The sequence below is a fragment of the Notolabrus celidotus genome, chromosome 1 (genome assembly GCF_009762535.1).
Source record: "Notolabrus celidotus isolate fNotCel1 chromosome 1, fNotCel1.pri, whole genome shotgun sequence".
Classification (NCBI taxonomy): Eukaryota; Metazoa; Chordata; class Actinopteri; order Labriformes; family Labridae; genus Notolabrus; species Notolabrus celidotus.
This window is the reverse complement of record NC_048272.1, coordinates 25,168,778-25,187,666: the sequence shown is the minus strand read 5'-3', so window position 1 is coordinate 25,187,666 and position 18,889 is coordinate 25,168,778. Positions and strand designations below refer to the sequence as shown.

Genomic DNA, 18,889 nt, shown 5'->3' with positions numbered 1-18,889 from the left:
ATAGAGGTAATGGAAATGCCAGGTGGCAAACATCTGTGATGTTTTCAATTAAACCAGCTTGTATTATCTCTGTTAGGTCAGTCTTAATTAAGCTACCTAGCCAGACTGTTTGCCCCCCAGAGTAATGGATCCGCTTCATACTAATCTCGTAAGTTTGCCAAAGGCAACCACAGTTAATTGCAATCTTAGCTTCTCTTCTCTCTTAACTTCCACAGCAGGTGGTGAGATTTATTTGTCTGTCGCTCATGTTCAGCAAGAGACTAACGCAAGATGGTGCAATATGGGAAACACCTTGAGATGAGCTGATATTTAAATGTCATCCTGTCCTGGAGGAGCAATTTAGCAGTAAGTAAATACGAATATTTTATAAACCAAGGGATGAACATAGAATTCAGAATCACTGCATTGATTATTTAGTGCTTAAGCATACAAATTGTATATTCACAGATAGCATGTTTCCAACTCCCTCATGGGAATGAACTGTTTTCCCTTCGTACTTATTTTTCTGTTCATGTCTAAGTAAACCCCCCATGCCCCAATGACAAACATTTATCTGAAGTTTTGGTGTGTCTGTAAATATTGTAAACACAACAGCCATCCACGCTTAATTCTCACACAGTGAAAGTCTTGTTGGAAAAAGCATCACGTTCAGGCATTTAGAATAGTGTATCTGCCAGGATCAAAAGGAAAGCCCATCATCCTTCTGCCTGTGTCTGTCTGTTATGAATGTCACCCCCTCGGGGACCCCATCTTCCTGATGCCCTGTCACAGGAGAAAATCGACAGTTGACTCTCACAGGTTTGTGATGTCCCACTCTTAAAATATTAAAGCACAATGGGATGTAGGGGAGAACGAGGTTGGTTGTCACACTTTTTACAGTTTTGATGATTGCTCATCATCAAAACATCTTTCAACAGTCATTCCTACATTAAATTGAAGCTTAAGGTGTTGGCTTGAAATGTGTATCCCTCTCATTTTCCAACTCATTGTAACAAAGAGGCAATTAACTATCAAAGACACTCTGACACATTGTGACAACCAACCCCATCACGGGGATGGTTGTCACACACTATGGGGTTGGTTGTCACACACTATGGGGTTGGTTGTCACAATGGTATTTCAATGGGAAAAATCTTTTAAAAAAGGCAAGAAGGCAGAACTAAATTTGAAAGTTTAATTGCACTGACTAGTGCTAGGCCTACATAAATTAATGCATTTTAACATTAAATGAGCAAGGAACATGAACAGGAAACACATCTTTAGGCCAGCCTATATAACAACATAAAAACAAATAGGCCTAACAATGATGGCCTACTCAACTAGGCTACATGCAGTCACTGTCTGAGTTACAGTGATGGCAAATGTAGGGTCTGCACACTCCAACTTATTTCACCATGCATGATTTTGCCAACATAGGGGTTGGTTGTTACATGTGACAACCAACCCCAAAGAAAATGTGACGACCAACAGCAACTGGAATGTTTTGCTAGCATCAAGGCTAACAACCATCTAACAACTACTTAGCTAGCTAATACAAATCTAAACTATAGCTTTCTCCTCACACTTTGTAAGGGTAACACTTGTTTTGTTATAAACCCATCATTTAAAAGCCTAGAAGAAAAATACTGAGGAGCTGAATATTTACAATCAGTACTGAGCCAATGCAACTATACTCAGCAATACTAATGTCCCTTAATCAAGCTTTACTAAATGAGAACATTAGCTAAGCTTATTTTGAGTTAAGTACATGATTCTGATTGGTCCAACCCCATAACAACTGCAATTAATTCTCAACAACAAATGTGACACAGCGCGAAACTTGGTGACCCATGTCATACCAAATCAACCTGGGGAAAAGCATCCCAACATATTTAACCTCTGCTTGTTGACACTGGCAAAATTGTTAGTTTCCATCTCAGGCTGGTTTTATGAATGTGGGAAATAATGACAGTTACTGGGCACAAATGTGAGACCAGCCTGAAGGGCAACTGGACCCCTGTCATCTGTCCTTTGTTCCCACAAAGGAGGTGATCATTTTGTCGAGGTGATCTTTCATGCAGAGGGTTTATTGTGAAAATGTGTATTGGGCATGTCGGCTCTTTACCTGCGACACAGAGGAAGGCTTTGTGCTGAAACCCATCCGTTGTTGGTTTGAACACTACTTTGCCCAGATTAAAAGATGTGAAAGGACATTTAGTGTGCTGACTTTTTTACTAGTTATTCTGTCCAGATCTTAACAAGAAGAGTGATAAACATGATCCATAAAACCTTGAATGACTCCTTTTATATAAGGTGTCTGAACAAAACAATGGCTTTTATTATTCTTTTTTTTCTCCTTACTTTATTTTCAACGTTGCCTGGATATTATTCATAAATCCAATCAGACTAGTAGACATAGATGAAAAATAGGAAATGTTTGAGCTATTCTGAGCAGCTATTGCTTTTACAATACCCAGTATCATCTTTCATATACTAAGTGATAAAATGCTTCTGTTGGTTTGTTTCTTGCGTGTGTGAGTGTGTGTGTGTGTGTGTGGGGGGGGGGGGGGGGGGGGGAGATACTGAGAATTGCAAAAGGCTGACAGCACACACAAACCCAGTACACACCCAGAACACACATACTGTATACACAACCTACAGCAAAGATCAGAGCCATTTAAAAATACTGTCGCACTCTGGTGTCTCACAGCCTGTATGACAACCATGTGAAATTAACTGCACTACAGTGACAATCCCCATTCATTGATTTTTTTTGTCCATTTACACAACCCTCTGAAGCCTACAGCAGGTGTGATGGAGGATACACAGCAAAGATAAGGGCCTATTATGGCCACTGAATCTAACCATACTGTTGTAAGGTACGTTTGAGGCATGCTGATGAGTTCAGTGTCTCAGGGGAGTTCAGTGACAGACTAGCTCAAAGCCTGGTCCCGCTGTAACACTGCAACACATTTCCCTACTGGAAGAAAGTCAATGGCTAAGCATGAAGGTTGGAGTGTATACAATTTGTCAAAGCTTATCTCTATTTTGCACCCCACAACAAGTGACATCTAACAATGATTCCCATTAACAGGAGCATCCACTGACAGGAAACCTGTGTGAATCTCATAACCAAATGCCAGCAAAGACCACTGTGGCATTATCATTAGATATGTCAAATACGCCTGTGATGCTCTTGTCAAATGACCAGAGGACAGGCAGGCCTGAAGGATATCACAGAGGTGATATGAATACAAAACAGAGGCTGATCGAAAACAAACAACTCCATATGATGTTTATAAAGGTGGACAGCAGGTTGAAATGATGGATGGGACAAAACAATACTTATAAATTAAAAATGAGTATCTGCTTAGCTTGAATCTTGGGAACACAGCTCATGTGTAAATGTCACTGCACAGTGGCAGTAGACAAAAATGAGAGGAGCACTCTGTTGTATCCATAGACTGTAAATAAAAAGGTTGTATCCTCTGAAAATAAAATGCAGAATGATACAAATTTAGCTCAGGACATACATCTGATTCAAAACTGTAGTTATATCCTCCTCTGTGTTGAAAATAAAAATGCCCATTTACTTTGAGCAAGAAAAAATGTGACAAATTAAACCTGTGCAAATGAACCAAAAGGTGTTCTGTACTTCACAAACCACAGGCAAAGGGTTAAATGAACTACAGAGCAGAGCAAGTACCAGTGTTACTGGTTACTGTACTTAGTACTTCTCAGTACACTTCTTCCATTCCTTTCAAAAATACTGGAGCACACAGTCTTCAACCAGCTCTCAGAATACTTACAGAACCATGATCTAATTGATCAGTATCAGTCTGGCTTTAGGCGGGGTCACACTACTGAAACTGCACTTTTGTCGGTAACAGAATCATTGCGTATGGCTAAAGCAGCAGGTCAGTCCTCAGTTCTCTTGCTGCTGGATCTGTCTGCTGCTTTTGACACAGTAAACCACCAAATCCTCCTCTCTACACTCTCCTCACTTGATATTTCAGGGTCTGCCCTCCAGTGGTTCAAGTCCTACCTCACAGGGAGATCTTTTAGAGTATCATGGAGAGGAGAAGTATCCAAAATACATGGCTTATCAACAGGGGTACCTCAAGGGTCAGTGCTTGGTCCCCTCCTGTTCTCAATTTACACCACATCACTTGGTGCAGTGATCCGCTCCCATGGCTTTTCCTATCACTGCTATGCAGATGATACACAGTTTTTTCTGTCTTTTTCAACTGACGACACAACTGTCTCAGCTCGGATCTCATCCTGCCTTGCTGACATTTCTAAATGGATGAGGGAACGTCACCTACAGCTCAACCTGTCCAAGACTGAGCTTATTATCACTCCAGTCAGTCCCACTGTGGACCCACAGATGAATATCCAGTTTGGATCACAAAACCTCATGCCCACTAAGTCTGCCCGAAATCTGGGTGTCATGATCGATGACCAGCTAATCTTCAAGGTTCATGTTGCCTCAATTGCTCGGTCCTGCCGTTTTTCCCTCTATAACATCAAGAGGATCAGACCCTACCTGACAGAACACGCAACACAGCTTCTGGTTCAGGCTCTTGTAATGTCACGCATTGACTACTGCAACTCTCTACTGGCAGGCCTCCCTGCATTCACAGTTAAACCTCTGCAAATGATCCAGAACGCAACAGCACGTCTGGTCTTCAACCAGCCTAAGACAGCTCACGTCACTCCCCTACTCATTTCGCTACACTGGCTTCCAGTTGCAGCTCGCATCAGATACAAAACTCTAATCATCACTTACAAAGCAGTAACCAAAACCGCTCCAGTTTACCCGGAACCCCTCATCCAGGTCTACAGCCCTTCTCGCCCGCTATGCTCAGCCTCTGAAAAGCGCCTAGTGCTTCAAGCACATAAGGCCTCAAAATCACTAGCTTGACTCTTCTCTTCTGTTGCCCCTAAATGGTGGAATGAATTGTCCAACTCCATTCGATCTGCAGAGTCCCTCTCTACTTTCAAAAGAAAGCTAAAGACCCAGCTCTTTCGGAAGCACTATGCACTTAGCTAGACTGTTCTCCACTGTTGTCCCCAGTGGCAGATCGTGTCTTCCAGCTACAGTTGAATCGCACTGTCCTGCTCGACTCTGGGAATCTGTGTTCAGCTCTGGAGTGACCCAGCACTTGGTACTTTGGTCCTTATTGTGGTGATGACGATTTAATTGTTGATGATGATAATGGAAGATCTTAAATTGTTTGGTTGCTTCATTGTAGATGTTCCTTATTTTATTAAGAAAAAATATATATATATATTTACTTTTGTGCATTGCCTTTACACTGCTTGGCAGTGCCTGCACCCAAATGGACTTGAAGCACTTTGTTACTCTTACTGATCTTGTTTCCTCTTGTCTAGATCTTTGCTTGTGCTTGTTCTCGCATGTACGTCGCTTTGGATAAAAGCGTCTGCTAAATGACATTGTAACATTGTAACTTCTAAGGGATGTCACACTCAAACTTTTCAGTGACCATGACAACAAATACAACTGTGGTTGATCTTAAAATGTAACACCTGGTAATATTAGTTTGACATTTATTTCATTGTAACAACCAGAGGTTATATCAGGCTGTCTGTGGCTCAACCCCTGTAAATACGGGCTATAATTTTATACGCCACGTGGGTGTCTTTTCTATCTAAACAAGCTTCCATATGCTAGCTCATTTAAGTAATTCAGCTGGATATGAAATTTCTATCACAGTTAAATCAACTCCATAATAGACGGGTAAGAAGTATACCCTCCCCATTCAGCTTATCATCTATTTGTGGTCAGATTTTAACTCCGTGAGGGTGAGCGTGCACAGAGCAGCTCTGTACAGCAGAGAGTAGTGATGCTGATAACTGCAAAAAAGGAGCAAACTGCATGGAGCTGCAAAACTTCTGTGCTTCAATATCTTTAATGTAATATGCTCTGTGTATTGGAACTTGAGATGGGGCAGATAACAGAGGCTAATGATGGGCAATTATTGATGCTACTAGCAGCTGCAACCCATTCTTGTTGTTGTGTTGAATACGATACAACAAACCTTAGCCCCCAGTACAGGCAAGGGCTTATCAAAACTCAAGAAATGGGGTGCATCCAAAAATCACTGGCTTAGAGATATGTTTGCTTTTCATAAACCAGAATTGTTTAAATGAATGCAAACACACTGCTGGATTGTGCAGTCATGTGTCATGCACATATGGTGCAAAACAAAGTGTAAGACCCAAACAAACCAGGATATGAATTCAGTCTGGTTGTTTGCTGCTTTGAAGTAAACTATTATCATAAGCAAACACTTACACAGTAACATCCAGCTGCTCTAATCCTCTGGTATCTTGTCTCAGAAGGTGAGCAGAAACAGCTGCTGCAATTAATGTACCAGCACACCTACATGAATCCCATTTACGTGACTCACCCAAACAGTAAAGACCACCAGATCTACACACAAATACATATATATATATATATATATATATATATATATATATATATATATATATATATATATCATATTCACCCAATATACAGTATTTTATCCTTATTATGTGTTACTTAACTTTACTTGTGTTATTTTAAGGGATGTGCAATCATAGGGGACTTACAAGTGAACCTCAACACTCTCGAAAGTTGGCACCAGTATAAGTCTAATGAATGAATCATCAATATTGTTATAACTGAAGGCCCAGATACCTTATGTCTGTCCTAAATTCTAAGCAGTAGCAAAGCCACCTGCCTCTAGCTGGGGCTTTTGCTCCGGTTAATGTCCACTGCCATATGGCTTTAATGTTCTACTAACCAAACGTAAACCAGCACAGATGACAAACATACCACAGCCATCCAACCAGAGCAATTTGCAACATGTTCACGTAAACTTGCCAGTACAGAACTCTGGTGGTGCTAAATCTGATTAGTCTGAGCTGCAGTCTGCAAAGAACCTTTACCTGCAGACTCTGTGAGCCCATATTTAGCACATTGCAAATTGAATTAAAAGAAAAAAAGTAATGAACACAATTTTTGCTTATGTTAATCTTTTCAAAAGAGTCCCAAGGTTTTGTGTACTTCACAAACATCATGTAAAGGGTTAAATGCACCACAGAGCAGAGCAAATAGTGTCACAGTGCACCAGTGTTGTTTGCATATATTTGAATAAGCCATTATGGATTCATTTAGGGCAGAATTGGTCCCTTCAATGCCTTAATGCTCCACTACCCACCTGTAAACCATCACAGATGACAAACAGACAATAGCCATCGTCTGTTAAATAAATTGTGCTCATTTTTGACTGTTTGAGTGTTTTCTTAATGCCAGAGTGGTTGGTTAGTCAGAGTTTCTATTTAAGTTTAAAGTTTAAGTTTACAAGTGTTTTACTAAATAAATGGAGGACACAGTTATATTTGTCTTGTCTTCTTTCTTTTTTCCTTTTTTTCTTTGCTGATCCGAAAAATGATCCGATCCGTGACTCAAAACCGTGATACGATCCGAACCGTGAGTTTTTTTGATACGTTGCACCCCTAGTGAGAACTGTGTCCAATGTGGCGCGAGCCCTCCACTGTGACACTCGGACCATTGTTGTGCACACAAGGCAGCTGGTCAGTGCTGTGTCTGGGCTGACAATGGCCGTCAATGCCCTGGCAACAGTCAGGAGGTCATTCAGTGGCATTGGTCCTTTAACTGAGCCACCAGTGAATGAAGAGGGAGGGGGGAAGCACAGGAGATGAACGTTCATTACGCACAGGTGGAGAATGGGAGACGCCGGCACTAACTGCGATGGTGCGCTGGAATGATCCAGACGCAAGAAAATGCAGTGTTGAAAGGAGTTTTTCCATAGGAGATATGGCATGGCTCCTTTTTGTGACTGGCTCCAAATCACCCTTTAGGTCATCCAGCAGCTCAAAAGTGGCATTGTTGGATAGACGATATATCTCTACTATTTTTATTTCTGACAGTCCAAATATGTGACACATGCACGGAAGAGTCTCTCTCTCCATCGTCTGTCATTGCATTTATGCCTCCTTTTCGCCACAATGAACACAGCTATTTGTGTGTAACGCTGTACCTGCAAATCACATTGTGTGTGCTAAATGATTACATTTGTACCTCCTCCTCCCAGTATTTTGCGCGTTCTGATAATCTGCATATGTTCTGCATATTCATGAAGGCAAACACACTAAATGAATTGCGTGTGCTGTTTTGCTCATTTGACAGACTCAATCCTCGGGGCACCCGGCCAGTACATCAGCTTTGCGTGCATCAAGTTTGCACGTGTCTTTATACACGCAGACCTTTAGTAGATTGGGCCGACAGAGTATACTGCCATATTTTGGGGGGTTTCTCTTCACATCTCACAGCTAAATTTGAATAGAGTTATGCTTAGGGTGCGAATTGCCGGGGGGGGATGGGGGGGATTTCCCACCCTCTGATTCTTACACTCCCCCCTCTGGTTGTACAGTTTTTATCTCCAGGAGGGATACGTCTCATTCCCCCCCTATGGTAATATTAAATGCATTTCCTACCGCCAGCAGATGGTGCCAACCGACCCGCCTCCTGACAAGTGAACAAATATAAATACAAACAATATAGTTTAGGCTACGTTTTAAGTTTACTAGCAACGTAATGCAAGATGTCTACTTACATGTAACGGCAACAAAGTATTTCCTAATTTTTTTCAGCAGAAATTGAACCGAAAAAGTCAAGAACAGATAATGCGAGGGATAAAGACATTCAGCTGCCAGCATCTCTGGAGATTCCACAGGTGGAACATGCAGCTTTATGTTCACCTATGCCTCCGCCCTCCTCTCCCTTCTGCCAAAGCTTGGTGGTAGGAGGTTGCGTCGAGCCTCTGATCGATGGAGAGAGGAACGCACATTGATCCAACTTATATTAACGGGAGGATGGCTAAAACTGCGAAAAAGTTGAATGACAAAATTAGTGTAACGCCATAACTTGTTTAAGTATCTCTTCAGAACTGTTAAACTTCAACAGCGTTAACTAGAAACTTAATTAAATCACACTTGAGGGCTGTGGGGAAGAAAGACCACATGACAACTTCTGCTGTGCGTCGTGATGCCTTTAAAGACCCTTCATCATCATCAGGCAGTGCGATATATGAAATATACGTATTTTGAACTTCACTAAAGACCTCAATGATACAAATAAAATTAGAATTAAATAAGGACTATTTGTAGAGAAATCTAATTTTACACTGGCATGGCACTTGTTAGAATAGTTTAGGGTTGTATGTTCTAAAGTTGTTAATTTAATTCTAAATGTTATAACTAATGTAGATACTTTAAGTTCATTATTCTAAGATTAATACAATTATAAATATCTTATGAATATATTTTATATTTTGACATCTATTGTAATTTTGTGATAACTGATTACTTATGTGAATACATTAACTAATTAAAATACATAATGGCTACATTTTAATGTGTTGGAGAGAGGTTGTTTCAGAAAAAGGAATATTCGTTATTTTTGTTTGCAAGCTTACCAAAATTCGTGACATTTTTCGGAGATATCCCCCCGTCTGTTTTTTTCTACAAATCGCACACTGGTTATGCTTAAGGCTAATGTCTGCTCTAAGCCAAAAGAGATGAAGAGAAAATCTAGTGAATAAAGTCCAACAATGAAGCCTGGATATCTGATATGAAAGCACTCTGTCAGTCAGCATAGTAATTATACGTACAGTGGGTGTTAGGGTAAGGGATGGTGGAGGGCATTTCCTCCAGGTTAACAATGTATGATTGGATTTGCTGCAGATTTCCTCTTGAAACGGGGGGAAAATACAGCCAATCAAATTCTGTGCAGGTAATAAATACCTGAAGTGACTGAGGAAGAAATATCACTGAAGGGCAACATAGTGTGAGGCAGTCCACACTGTTTACTTGACCAGCTCAAAAGTGATAGGAAATCATTACAGATGAGTGGATAGGTCAGTACAATCCCAACCTGGATGTCAAGTTGAAATATACGTATCTGCTGGGCGTGGTGAAGTCTGCTACTCACACAGAAGGCTTCAGCTGTACTGACATGTGGAAAAGTCTTGGCCATTTAATTGACTCCTAGATGTCACACAAGAGTTGTTCAGGACTGTAGAGATACATGGCAGACATGATAGTCTCAGGGGTTACACGATCTAAGGTTAAATTGGTGTGAAACCAAGAGAATGTCAAGAAGTGATTGAAGGTAGCAGACCAGAGAACAGGGACACCTGAGCTAGCTCTGTCAATCAGTAAAATGCAGACCACCATTCTCTCGATGAGGCGATTTAACTGGACCATTGACCTTGTCCCCTATGCAAGCACAGGATGAGAATCGATTTACTGACTGAAGTATGTCCTCCTCTGCTACGGTAGGTGGTGATATGATGCCTTTCCGCTACCATTGGACCTTTTCCTGGTTGACCTATTACATAACATACCAAAACAATTGACAAACGAGTGAGCAAGAGGCTAACTAGTTTTATGTTGAATGGTGAAAACATGGACAGCTTTACAGCTCTTTTCCTTTTGTGCATATAATACGACAGCTTCATCTTTTTTAGTTCCCTACCAGAGGTTAAGTTTACCTCTTGGCTTACTTTAATGCATTTATCGAGTTTAACTTCTGAGTTTAAGCCCAGCATGTAAATTGTGGAGCATGCGCAGAACACTGAGATCAGTTTGTGTCAGATTGAGTTGTATACATGCAAGAGAAAATCAATCCCCAGCCACATTTGAAATTCAACCTTGTACAATTAACACAGTAACACTGATGCAGTAAACTGATTATTTAAGTAAATACTGACTGACTTGAAACAGAGGGGAGATCATGCAGAAGAATTTTGAGTTGGCCTTTACTATGCCTGTAGGGTGACCTAGCATACCAAATAGATTTGAGGCATGTAATGATATCCACTAACATGAAATCTGGACTAAGGCACAGAGAGGACTTAGGTACATTATCTTGGTGCAGAGTTAGGCACAAGGTGCAAATAGGTTTCTCTTGTCTCCCTCTATTGTTAGTATATGGTTTGATTGTAGCATGACTTTAACCAATCACACCAATCAATAAAATATACTGGCTTATTGTGATGGAATGAAAATGCTTACCCAAAATCACCATCGGATTCATGACACGTGCGTACCAGCCAATTTTGTTCTCACCACCTTGCATAAATTAGTGAATCAGAATAATTCTAAATTGACAGGCGCGTGCCCGCAACCTGCTATCAGCATACTACCACACCCCAATTCATCCAGGACATCTGTTCGGTGCATCAAGACGCTGAATTCCACCTCGGCAGAAACAGAGGTGATTGTTGCAGAGGTTGAGGCAAGAAAACCAAGACTTTTCCGAAGCGTGTCAGCAGGAGTCAACATGACGGAAACAAAATAAAGCCTGGGTTTTTTACTGAGGCTGTTAATGCTGTGTCTCCTAAGGTTCGCACCGTGGCTCAGGTTAATAAAAAAAGGTTTGATATTTAAGTGGACGCAAAAAACATAAAATAAAAGACTTGCAGAACAGAAAAGAAGGAAGGAAACTGGAGGAGGACAAGGACCACCTGATCTGACAGCTCAGGATTAAAGAACGGCTGCGATTATTGGAGACACCTCCATATCAGGAATACGTTCTCAAAACGAGGGATAAAGTGATGATATTCAACCATCGCCTAATGGTCATTCATTTAATTTAATGAATACAGCACACCACAATTATCTTTCAAACTTTCTCGGGGGCGTAGAGTAACTTGCCACCGTCTGTGCCAAAACACATCCAACGAGCATTCAGCAGCCCAAATGTGCGCTCTACTTCGGCACGCGTGTGGGCATGGACGTTGTTATAGCGCACCTCTTTAGATCAGGGGTTCCCAAAGTGGGGGTCAGGACCCCCTGGGGGGTCCCGAGACACAAATAGGGGGTCGTGAGATATCTTCCAGAATTAATTTTTTTAAAGTTGTCTAAAATAGTACATTTTACCCATTATAATAAAAATATCAACAAAAATAGTAGCTAACCTTGAAATAAAACCTTGAAAATAGAAAATGTGATGAGTTTTCCACCTTTCTTTTTGCTAGATGGCTATATGACAGTCATCTGGTTTTTTTTTTTCTTTTACTGAAAGTGGTTTAAATATGTCATGCATTTAGTTAAAGGAGTATGTCTTTACATTTTCTGAGAAAGTCGGTCGTCATCATTTGTGCATACACATGGTCTGAGGAAGTTCTATTTTTGTTTGTAGTGTAAGAACAAATTCAAGTAAGAATATATTGATGAATCCCAGATTTGTGCTTCAAACGTGCGTACGCACAGTTTAAGCACGTAATTGTGCGCACGCACTGTTTGTGAATGAGGCCCATTGACGTTATATTCACTTCAGTAACCCTATAACAAGAGAAGCAATGTGTGGGTCTCCTCATTAAGAAATATATTGTGTGTATTAATGCATGGGGCACAGCAGAGTACCTTCTTTGATTATTTAAACCTGTGCAGGATCGATCAGGATCTAATAACACCTCTGCTGCACAGTGCACTGCTCTGCACCAGGTGTAATGCTGGGCCCATGCTAACTGCCCATGAACAGCAAATTGGAGGAGTAGTCCAGCTATATTGTACAATATGTACCATCACTAACCTGACCCAGCAGCTCGGGGAGGCCCAGCACTTGTCCTGTAAACACTCCCAAGCAGATGAGGATGGCGTTGAACTGGCCGATGGAACCTCGAATGTGTCTTGGTGTAATTTCTCCCAGGTACATAGGAAGGGCACTGAGAGCGATACCTATCAAACAACAAATAACTTATTCAAAACTAGGAAAGAAAAAACATCTTTAAACTTCACATTCAAAAGAAATACCTTTTTCTTTTATATTCACCTGATACCACTCAACCTACCACGGAGTACAAAAACAAACAGAGGCTCGTGGAGCTGTAATACCAGGAAGGTACTTCTCATGCTTTTATCTTCAGCCTCCAACAGTCTGTATGAATTGTTTCCAAATCTTTGTCTCAATATTTAGTTTTTTCTGCAGAAACCTAGAGGCAGCCTGAATGCTGATCTGCTAGTATTCAAAATCTGAGAATGGCTGAGCCCTTGAATAGGAAGCAATGCTACAGCCGTTAAAAAGACAGCCTTTGCATTGACCGGAAATGTTCAGCGGTGATAGCACGTTTATTCCTTGGAGAGCTTTTTGGAACAAATCCTTTTCTGCAGTTTGACGTTGTAATCTTGTGATCGTGCTCCAAATAGAAAGGTGTTTGTTTTTTTCTTTTGTAAAATGACATCAGGCATTGTTCCAGGGCTCCTATCTTCACATGACATTCAATTAAATCAGACTAATAGGATGTTAGCCAGCTCAAATTACCACTTAATCCTTTTCCAGATAACTTTAGCACAAGGATACTCATGTGGTCTGACACTCACATGCAGTGCAATGCTGGAATTAAAAGTATTGCCAAAAGTCTGTGAAGGTTCTCAGTCATCCAGGTCATGGTATTTCAAAGCTTGATCCTTAAGGCAACTGGACTGGTAGAAATTCTTGAAGACGTTTCACCTCTCCTCCACATATTGACCATGTGATTGCCAAAAGCAAAGTCATGTAGATCAAGAAATACAGCGCTTGATGAAATTATTAATACAGCCACCTCTGCAAAAATGTGTCTTTATTTGGTTCTACTAGTTTTGTGTTTGAGTAAAATAAGCTATTTTTATGTTTTTGTATTTAACATTTCCTCCAACTGTGAATCTTTTAAATATCAGAAGATTATCTTAAGGGTCCTGTTATGGTCCTGATTTGTTGTGTGATTTGCCCTAACCCTCTCTCTCTCTGCCTGCAGGTTGCATGGGTAGGGGCGGGGCCGGTCTCCTCAGCAGTGAGGCTCATCAGGCACACCTGTCCCTGATCTGCTCATCAGCACTGGCTTCTTAAGCCACCACCAAACACTCCTCCAGTGCCAGATTATTCCTCTAGCCGCATGCTCCATGTCCCGTTGTAGCCTTGCTCCTGAGGAGATTCAAGCCACGCTTTTCTGGTTACTTATCTCGAGTTGTTTCCAGAGGATTGATTCCTAGATTTTGTTTGTGAGTTTTTGATAGAACCTTTTTCCCCTTTTGGGTGATTTTGTGTTACTCCTAGTTTTGTACTTTTTCTCAGTTGTTTTTACCCGCAAGGCGCTTTTTGTTGAACCGTGGTTTTTGCTTAATAAATACTTTTTCCCTGTACTCTGCATTTGGGTCCTAGTCCTTTGCTCAAGCCGTAACAGGTCCTTTGTTTAAAACGATCCTGTATTTTTCAGACCTGGAATAATGCAAAAAAAAATCTGTTTATATTAATTTTCAAACAACTGAATACTAATGTTTAACACTAGGAAGTGTCCTGAAATCAATATTTAAACAAATTAACTTTTTTTTAAATAACAGCTTTCATGCATTCTCTCCACCATTCATTTACATTGCAGTTGGGTAATGTTATGGTACACTTGACGTAAATAAATTCCAAGCAGCTCAGTGGCTTACGTTGACATTGCAAACAAAAGAGGAATGCTACAAAATTGACAAGCATAGAAGAAGAAAATATATTGATCATGTGATTGTCTGACCACACGAGTATCCTTGTGTGAAAGTTATCTGGTAAAGGATTAAGTGGTAGTTTAAGCTGGCTAACATCCTATTAGCCTGGTTTAATTGAGGGTCATTTGAAGACAATGGAACAAGGTCTCATGTCATTTCACAAAAAAAGAGAAACAAAAAATACCTTTTCATTTAGAGCACGATCACACATTAGAACTTCAAACTGCAGAAATGGATTTGTGCAGTTTAATACATTTGCTATCACTGCTGAACATTTCAGGTCAATGCAAAGGCTGTCTTTCTAAGCGGCCATTGCTTTATATTCAAGGGCTCAGCCATTCTCAGATTTTGAATACTAGCATATCAGCATTCAGGTTGCCTCTAGGTTTCTGAAGAAAAAACAAAATATTGAGACAAAGAGTGCTAAAACCTCTAATTCCCAGAGTGTCAACTTGAGGCTGGCTCCCCAGGAAGCACAGGAAGTCCCACTAACACCCATGTTGAAATTCCTGTTTTTTTACGGTAACATTTCACATGTTTACAGCCTGTTTTAAAAAAACTGTTTTGTTCTGATTAGACAACGCATCTAAATGTTCATACTGTATGGAGGCTGATTTTTTTATATATATATATATAATAACAGGGTTATGGGTTTTGCATAATGAGGCATAATCAGACTTGATTGACAAGCAGCCCCCTGTTAGAAAAGCAGGCACTTTGTTGCTGTCTTTTCAATATAGCAACAACCATCGTTGAGCCTCAAAAGTCCACATGAGACATCACTGAGACTGCATCCATGTTTAATACAGTCTATGCTGAAAATACCAGTTTAGAGCTGTGAGATTCAGAAGCACAGAAAAAATTAAGCGACTGTGCATGTACAGTCTACTGCACAATAAAGACATGCACACTGTGCTGCTGTGTCGCGAAAACCCTCATATAGTGTAGCCCCACAATCAGCAGCACCCATACTGAGGCACTGCTGATGTGCTGGTTAATACTGCAGCCACACCACACTCATAACAGGGCAGGTGTCCTGAAGAGTGTTTACTCTCAGTCTATACACATGCAGCACACAGGATACAGTGTTGAGTGAGTAACTGTGGTCTCTATATGTTCTCCTTTCAGAACTGCTGTCAGAGGGCTGGACTGAGCAAAAATAGACCTAAGGGTACAGTGTGTAGAAATGAGAAGCATTTAGCAGCACAGACTTGGTAGAAATGGATGTAACATTCATCAGTATGTTTAAATGATTTTATAATCACTTGAATATACAAAAAATATTTTTGTTAACTTAGAGAGAGCCTTTTATATCTACATAGGAGTGGGTCCCCTTCCCCTTGGAGGCAGCCACCTTGCACCACCATGCTTCTACTCTAAAACAAAACAGATGAACAAGTAACATATAGGATTTTGTATTAAGTGTGACGCAGTGCAAAGTGCACCAGTTGTAAGATGAAGAAGAGGGGAGGTGTTGTGTGCAAAATAATTAGTACTGATTGACTGTACTGGATTTTCTGATCATGAAAACATGACAAATGGAGTATCATAATGTCAAGCATCGCAGGAGCTTCTTCGAAGGCCACAGTCACTTCAGGAAAGGGGAGGTGAGCAGCAGATAATTTCAGTCTAGAGAGTCTGACCCATAGACTGTAAAAAATATGGACGTAGTATCCGTGACGTCACCCATCTGTTCCTGAGAGCTGTTTTGAAGCAAATCGACGGCAGCAGCCATATTGGTAATGCGGAACTCAACTAGGCAGAGTGTGACGTAGTGTGAGTCTCTTAGCCAATGGCTGTGTGTTCCCGACCGGGAGTCACATCAGTCATGTCCTTATTTGGGCAAAACTCATAATCTTAATATCTTCTTAACCGTCATGTTAGAAAAAAATTCACCCCCCGTACAGTGTGTGCCATTAGAGAGATTAGCGTTGTAGGGCCAAGCCGTTTTTTGAACCAGGCTGTAAACATGTTTATTAATGCTGCAAAGATCGTCTTTTTCCCATTCATATCTATGTGGTTTCCGGTGTTTCTGCAGCCAGCCTCAAGCGGATTTTCGATGTATTGCAGTTTATAACACTTCCGCATTGGCTTCATCGTTTGAGACCGGAGTTTGCCGCTTGGTCTGACCGCTAGATATGGCTAAATATTTCCTATTTGTACACTGTGCCTTTAAAGACACAAATCATAAAAAAGTAGGATTATATGATTGGATTTTCAATTGGTGTACATAAAACATGCTATTTGTCTGTTCTAAATTCTGTCTTAATTATATTGTTGAAAGAAAATGTATGCTTTATAGCAGTTTAAGTCAAAAGAAGTTATCACACCGCCTAAATCCTAAGTGTCAATTGGAGACTTCAGACCTACTTGATTGTGTCAGTAACAAGTGGTTTGTTGAAGCTGTGTCAAGTAATGCGTCAGTTAATCATTGAATTGCAAAAAAAATAAGGGTTGTTGACTTGCACATGATCACAGTCCAATCACATTTTAGTTGTTATCCTGGCTTTGGCATATGTGGCACACAAATGAAAACAGTTTTTTTCACAGATAAGTTTTCTTTTTAAAAACTTTGCTGTATGTTATAACTTTCAATCATTAGTCCAGTTCTCTGGTGAGGTCTGTCCCTGATTCGTTTGACATTTTAGTCAATGTATTTGCAGTTCCTAGAAACTTGAAAACTTACCAGAGTCCACCCCAATAATGAAGCGGCCAATGATGAGCATCTCAAAAGATTTTGCTGTCTCGCCCAGAGATAGCAGCAAGGCAGCGATTACAGCAAAGATGTTATTTAGCAGCAAGGTTCCCTTTCTAAAGCCAAGAAGAGAACAGAGGAGGGAAAAGGAAGAAAACATGAGTGGAAAAAACAACTACACAGGCACATTCAAAAAATAAAGCCAACACCAGCTAATCCACATAAACTAATTAAGCTTGTGTAATTTCAAAATCCACCAAGGTGGTATGGAGCACAGGCTAGCAGAGGTTAAAGGGTTTAAAAGAGTTCATTTAAAAATAATTGAAAGTGGCTTTGGTGGCTTTGGGAGAGCAAAGAATTGAGTGGATGTGAACTTTTCTTCAGAGCCATCAGAGCAGAAACATCCTTGTCTACTCTCCAAGGATGCAGCTCCTGACCGGTCAAGCCTTACATGGCTTTATTTCTGAGGACAACCATTGAATATTTTAAGATCAATACACTTATTTGAAAAGATATGAAGGTGATTTATGTCTTATAAAGAGAGACTGATAATAAACCTCAACATATGAATAATGAATCGATGAAACCAGAAGTGTTTGAGCAGTGAATCATGATGCGGGTGAAATACACAGCGTACTGGAGAATGATGTGCCCCTTCATGTGTTGAAATGTAGGGTCTGGGAAGAATGCAGCCATTGACCCCTGATTATGGATGTGAATGCAGACCATAAAACAAGCCATTTCAATTTAAGGTACTTTTAAAATCCTATTGTAATTTTCACATTTAATTTTCATACCATATCAAGTTTTAATGAACTTAAAATTGCCAGCATTAAGTATTTTCTTACTCATTGGTTTAAAGAGGGGGTATTTTGCTGTTTCATATTATAGTGGCAAATTGAGTCTTCTCCATTGCTCTTACATTACTGTACACTTACTTTAATAACACCACTGAAGTTACAATATAAAATATTCTAATGCATTGAATCTGTTCAGTTACAGCATGCATGGTAAAACTGTTGTTACTCTACCATCACTTGTTTATTATACTGACTGAAACACAAGTGGCAAACTCCAGTGTTGTAAAATGCAAGACAGTAATCCTGCATACTGAATGCCAATGCATATGTTGAGATGGTATATAGGCTGAAAGTTATACATAAATTTGCATAAAAGGCCCAGCTGATGTAACTGTTGGCAAAGGGGCTAAAAGCCCACCTCAACTCCCCTTCTTTGTCTGAGTGTAGGATGATCAAAAGTTTGATTCAGTCAGTATTTGATATATGGTGCCCTTCATCATTGGACTTCATATCGTCTCTTCAGAAACCAACATATGACATCAGAGTTACTACATCCATTCTTCATATAGTTTATGCTTTACCTTAATACACTTCACTTCCTGTTTCTTGCTTGCATGGCTACAGGACTAAGCGGCAACCTCTGGTCTAAAAATATGAGTCCAATGCGGAAGTGCTAAAAACTGCAGTTCATCGAGGATCCGCTTGAGGCTGGCTGTGGAAGTACCGGAAACCATATACACACCTATTCAAAAAACGATAGAGCTCATTTCTCATTTGGCACACACTGTACAGGGGGTGATTTTTTTCCAATGAGAGGCACAGCTGACTTGATTGACAGGTGGGAACA

The 18,889-nt window shown here is 40.4% G+C and overlaps 1 protein-coding gene across 2 annotated transcripts in view; it reads right to left on the bottom strand.

The window, feature by feature from the left end:
• The window catches only part of slc2a9l2 (solute carrier family 2 member 9, like 2), a 160,823-nt gene that overhangs the window by 121,518 nt on the left and 20,416 nt on the right, over window positions 1-18,889 (bottom strand). For both annotated transcript variants that reach the window (XM_034702126.1, XM_034702047.1), the window contains 2 exons: window positions 17,234-17,358; window positions 12,614-12,759 (listed from right to left, as the gene is read on the bottom strand). In XM_034702126.1, coding sequence (XP_034558017.1) covers window positions 12,614-12,759; window positions 17,234-17,358 — 271 coding nt within the window. The remainder of the gene's footprint in view (window positions 1-12,613; window positions 12,760-17,233; window positions 17,359-18,889) is intronic.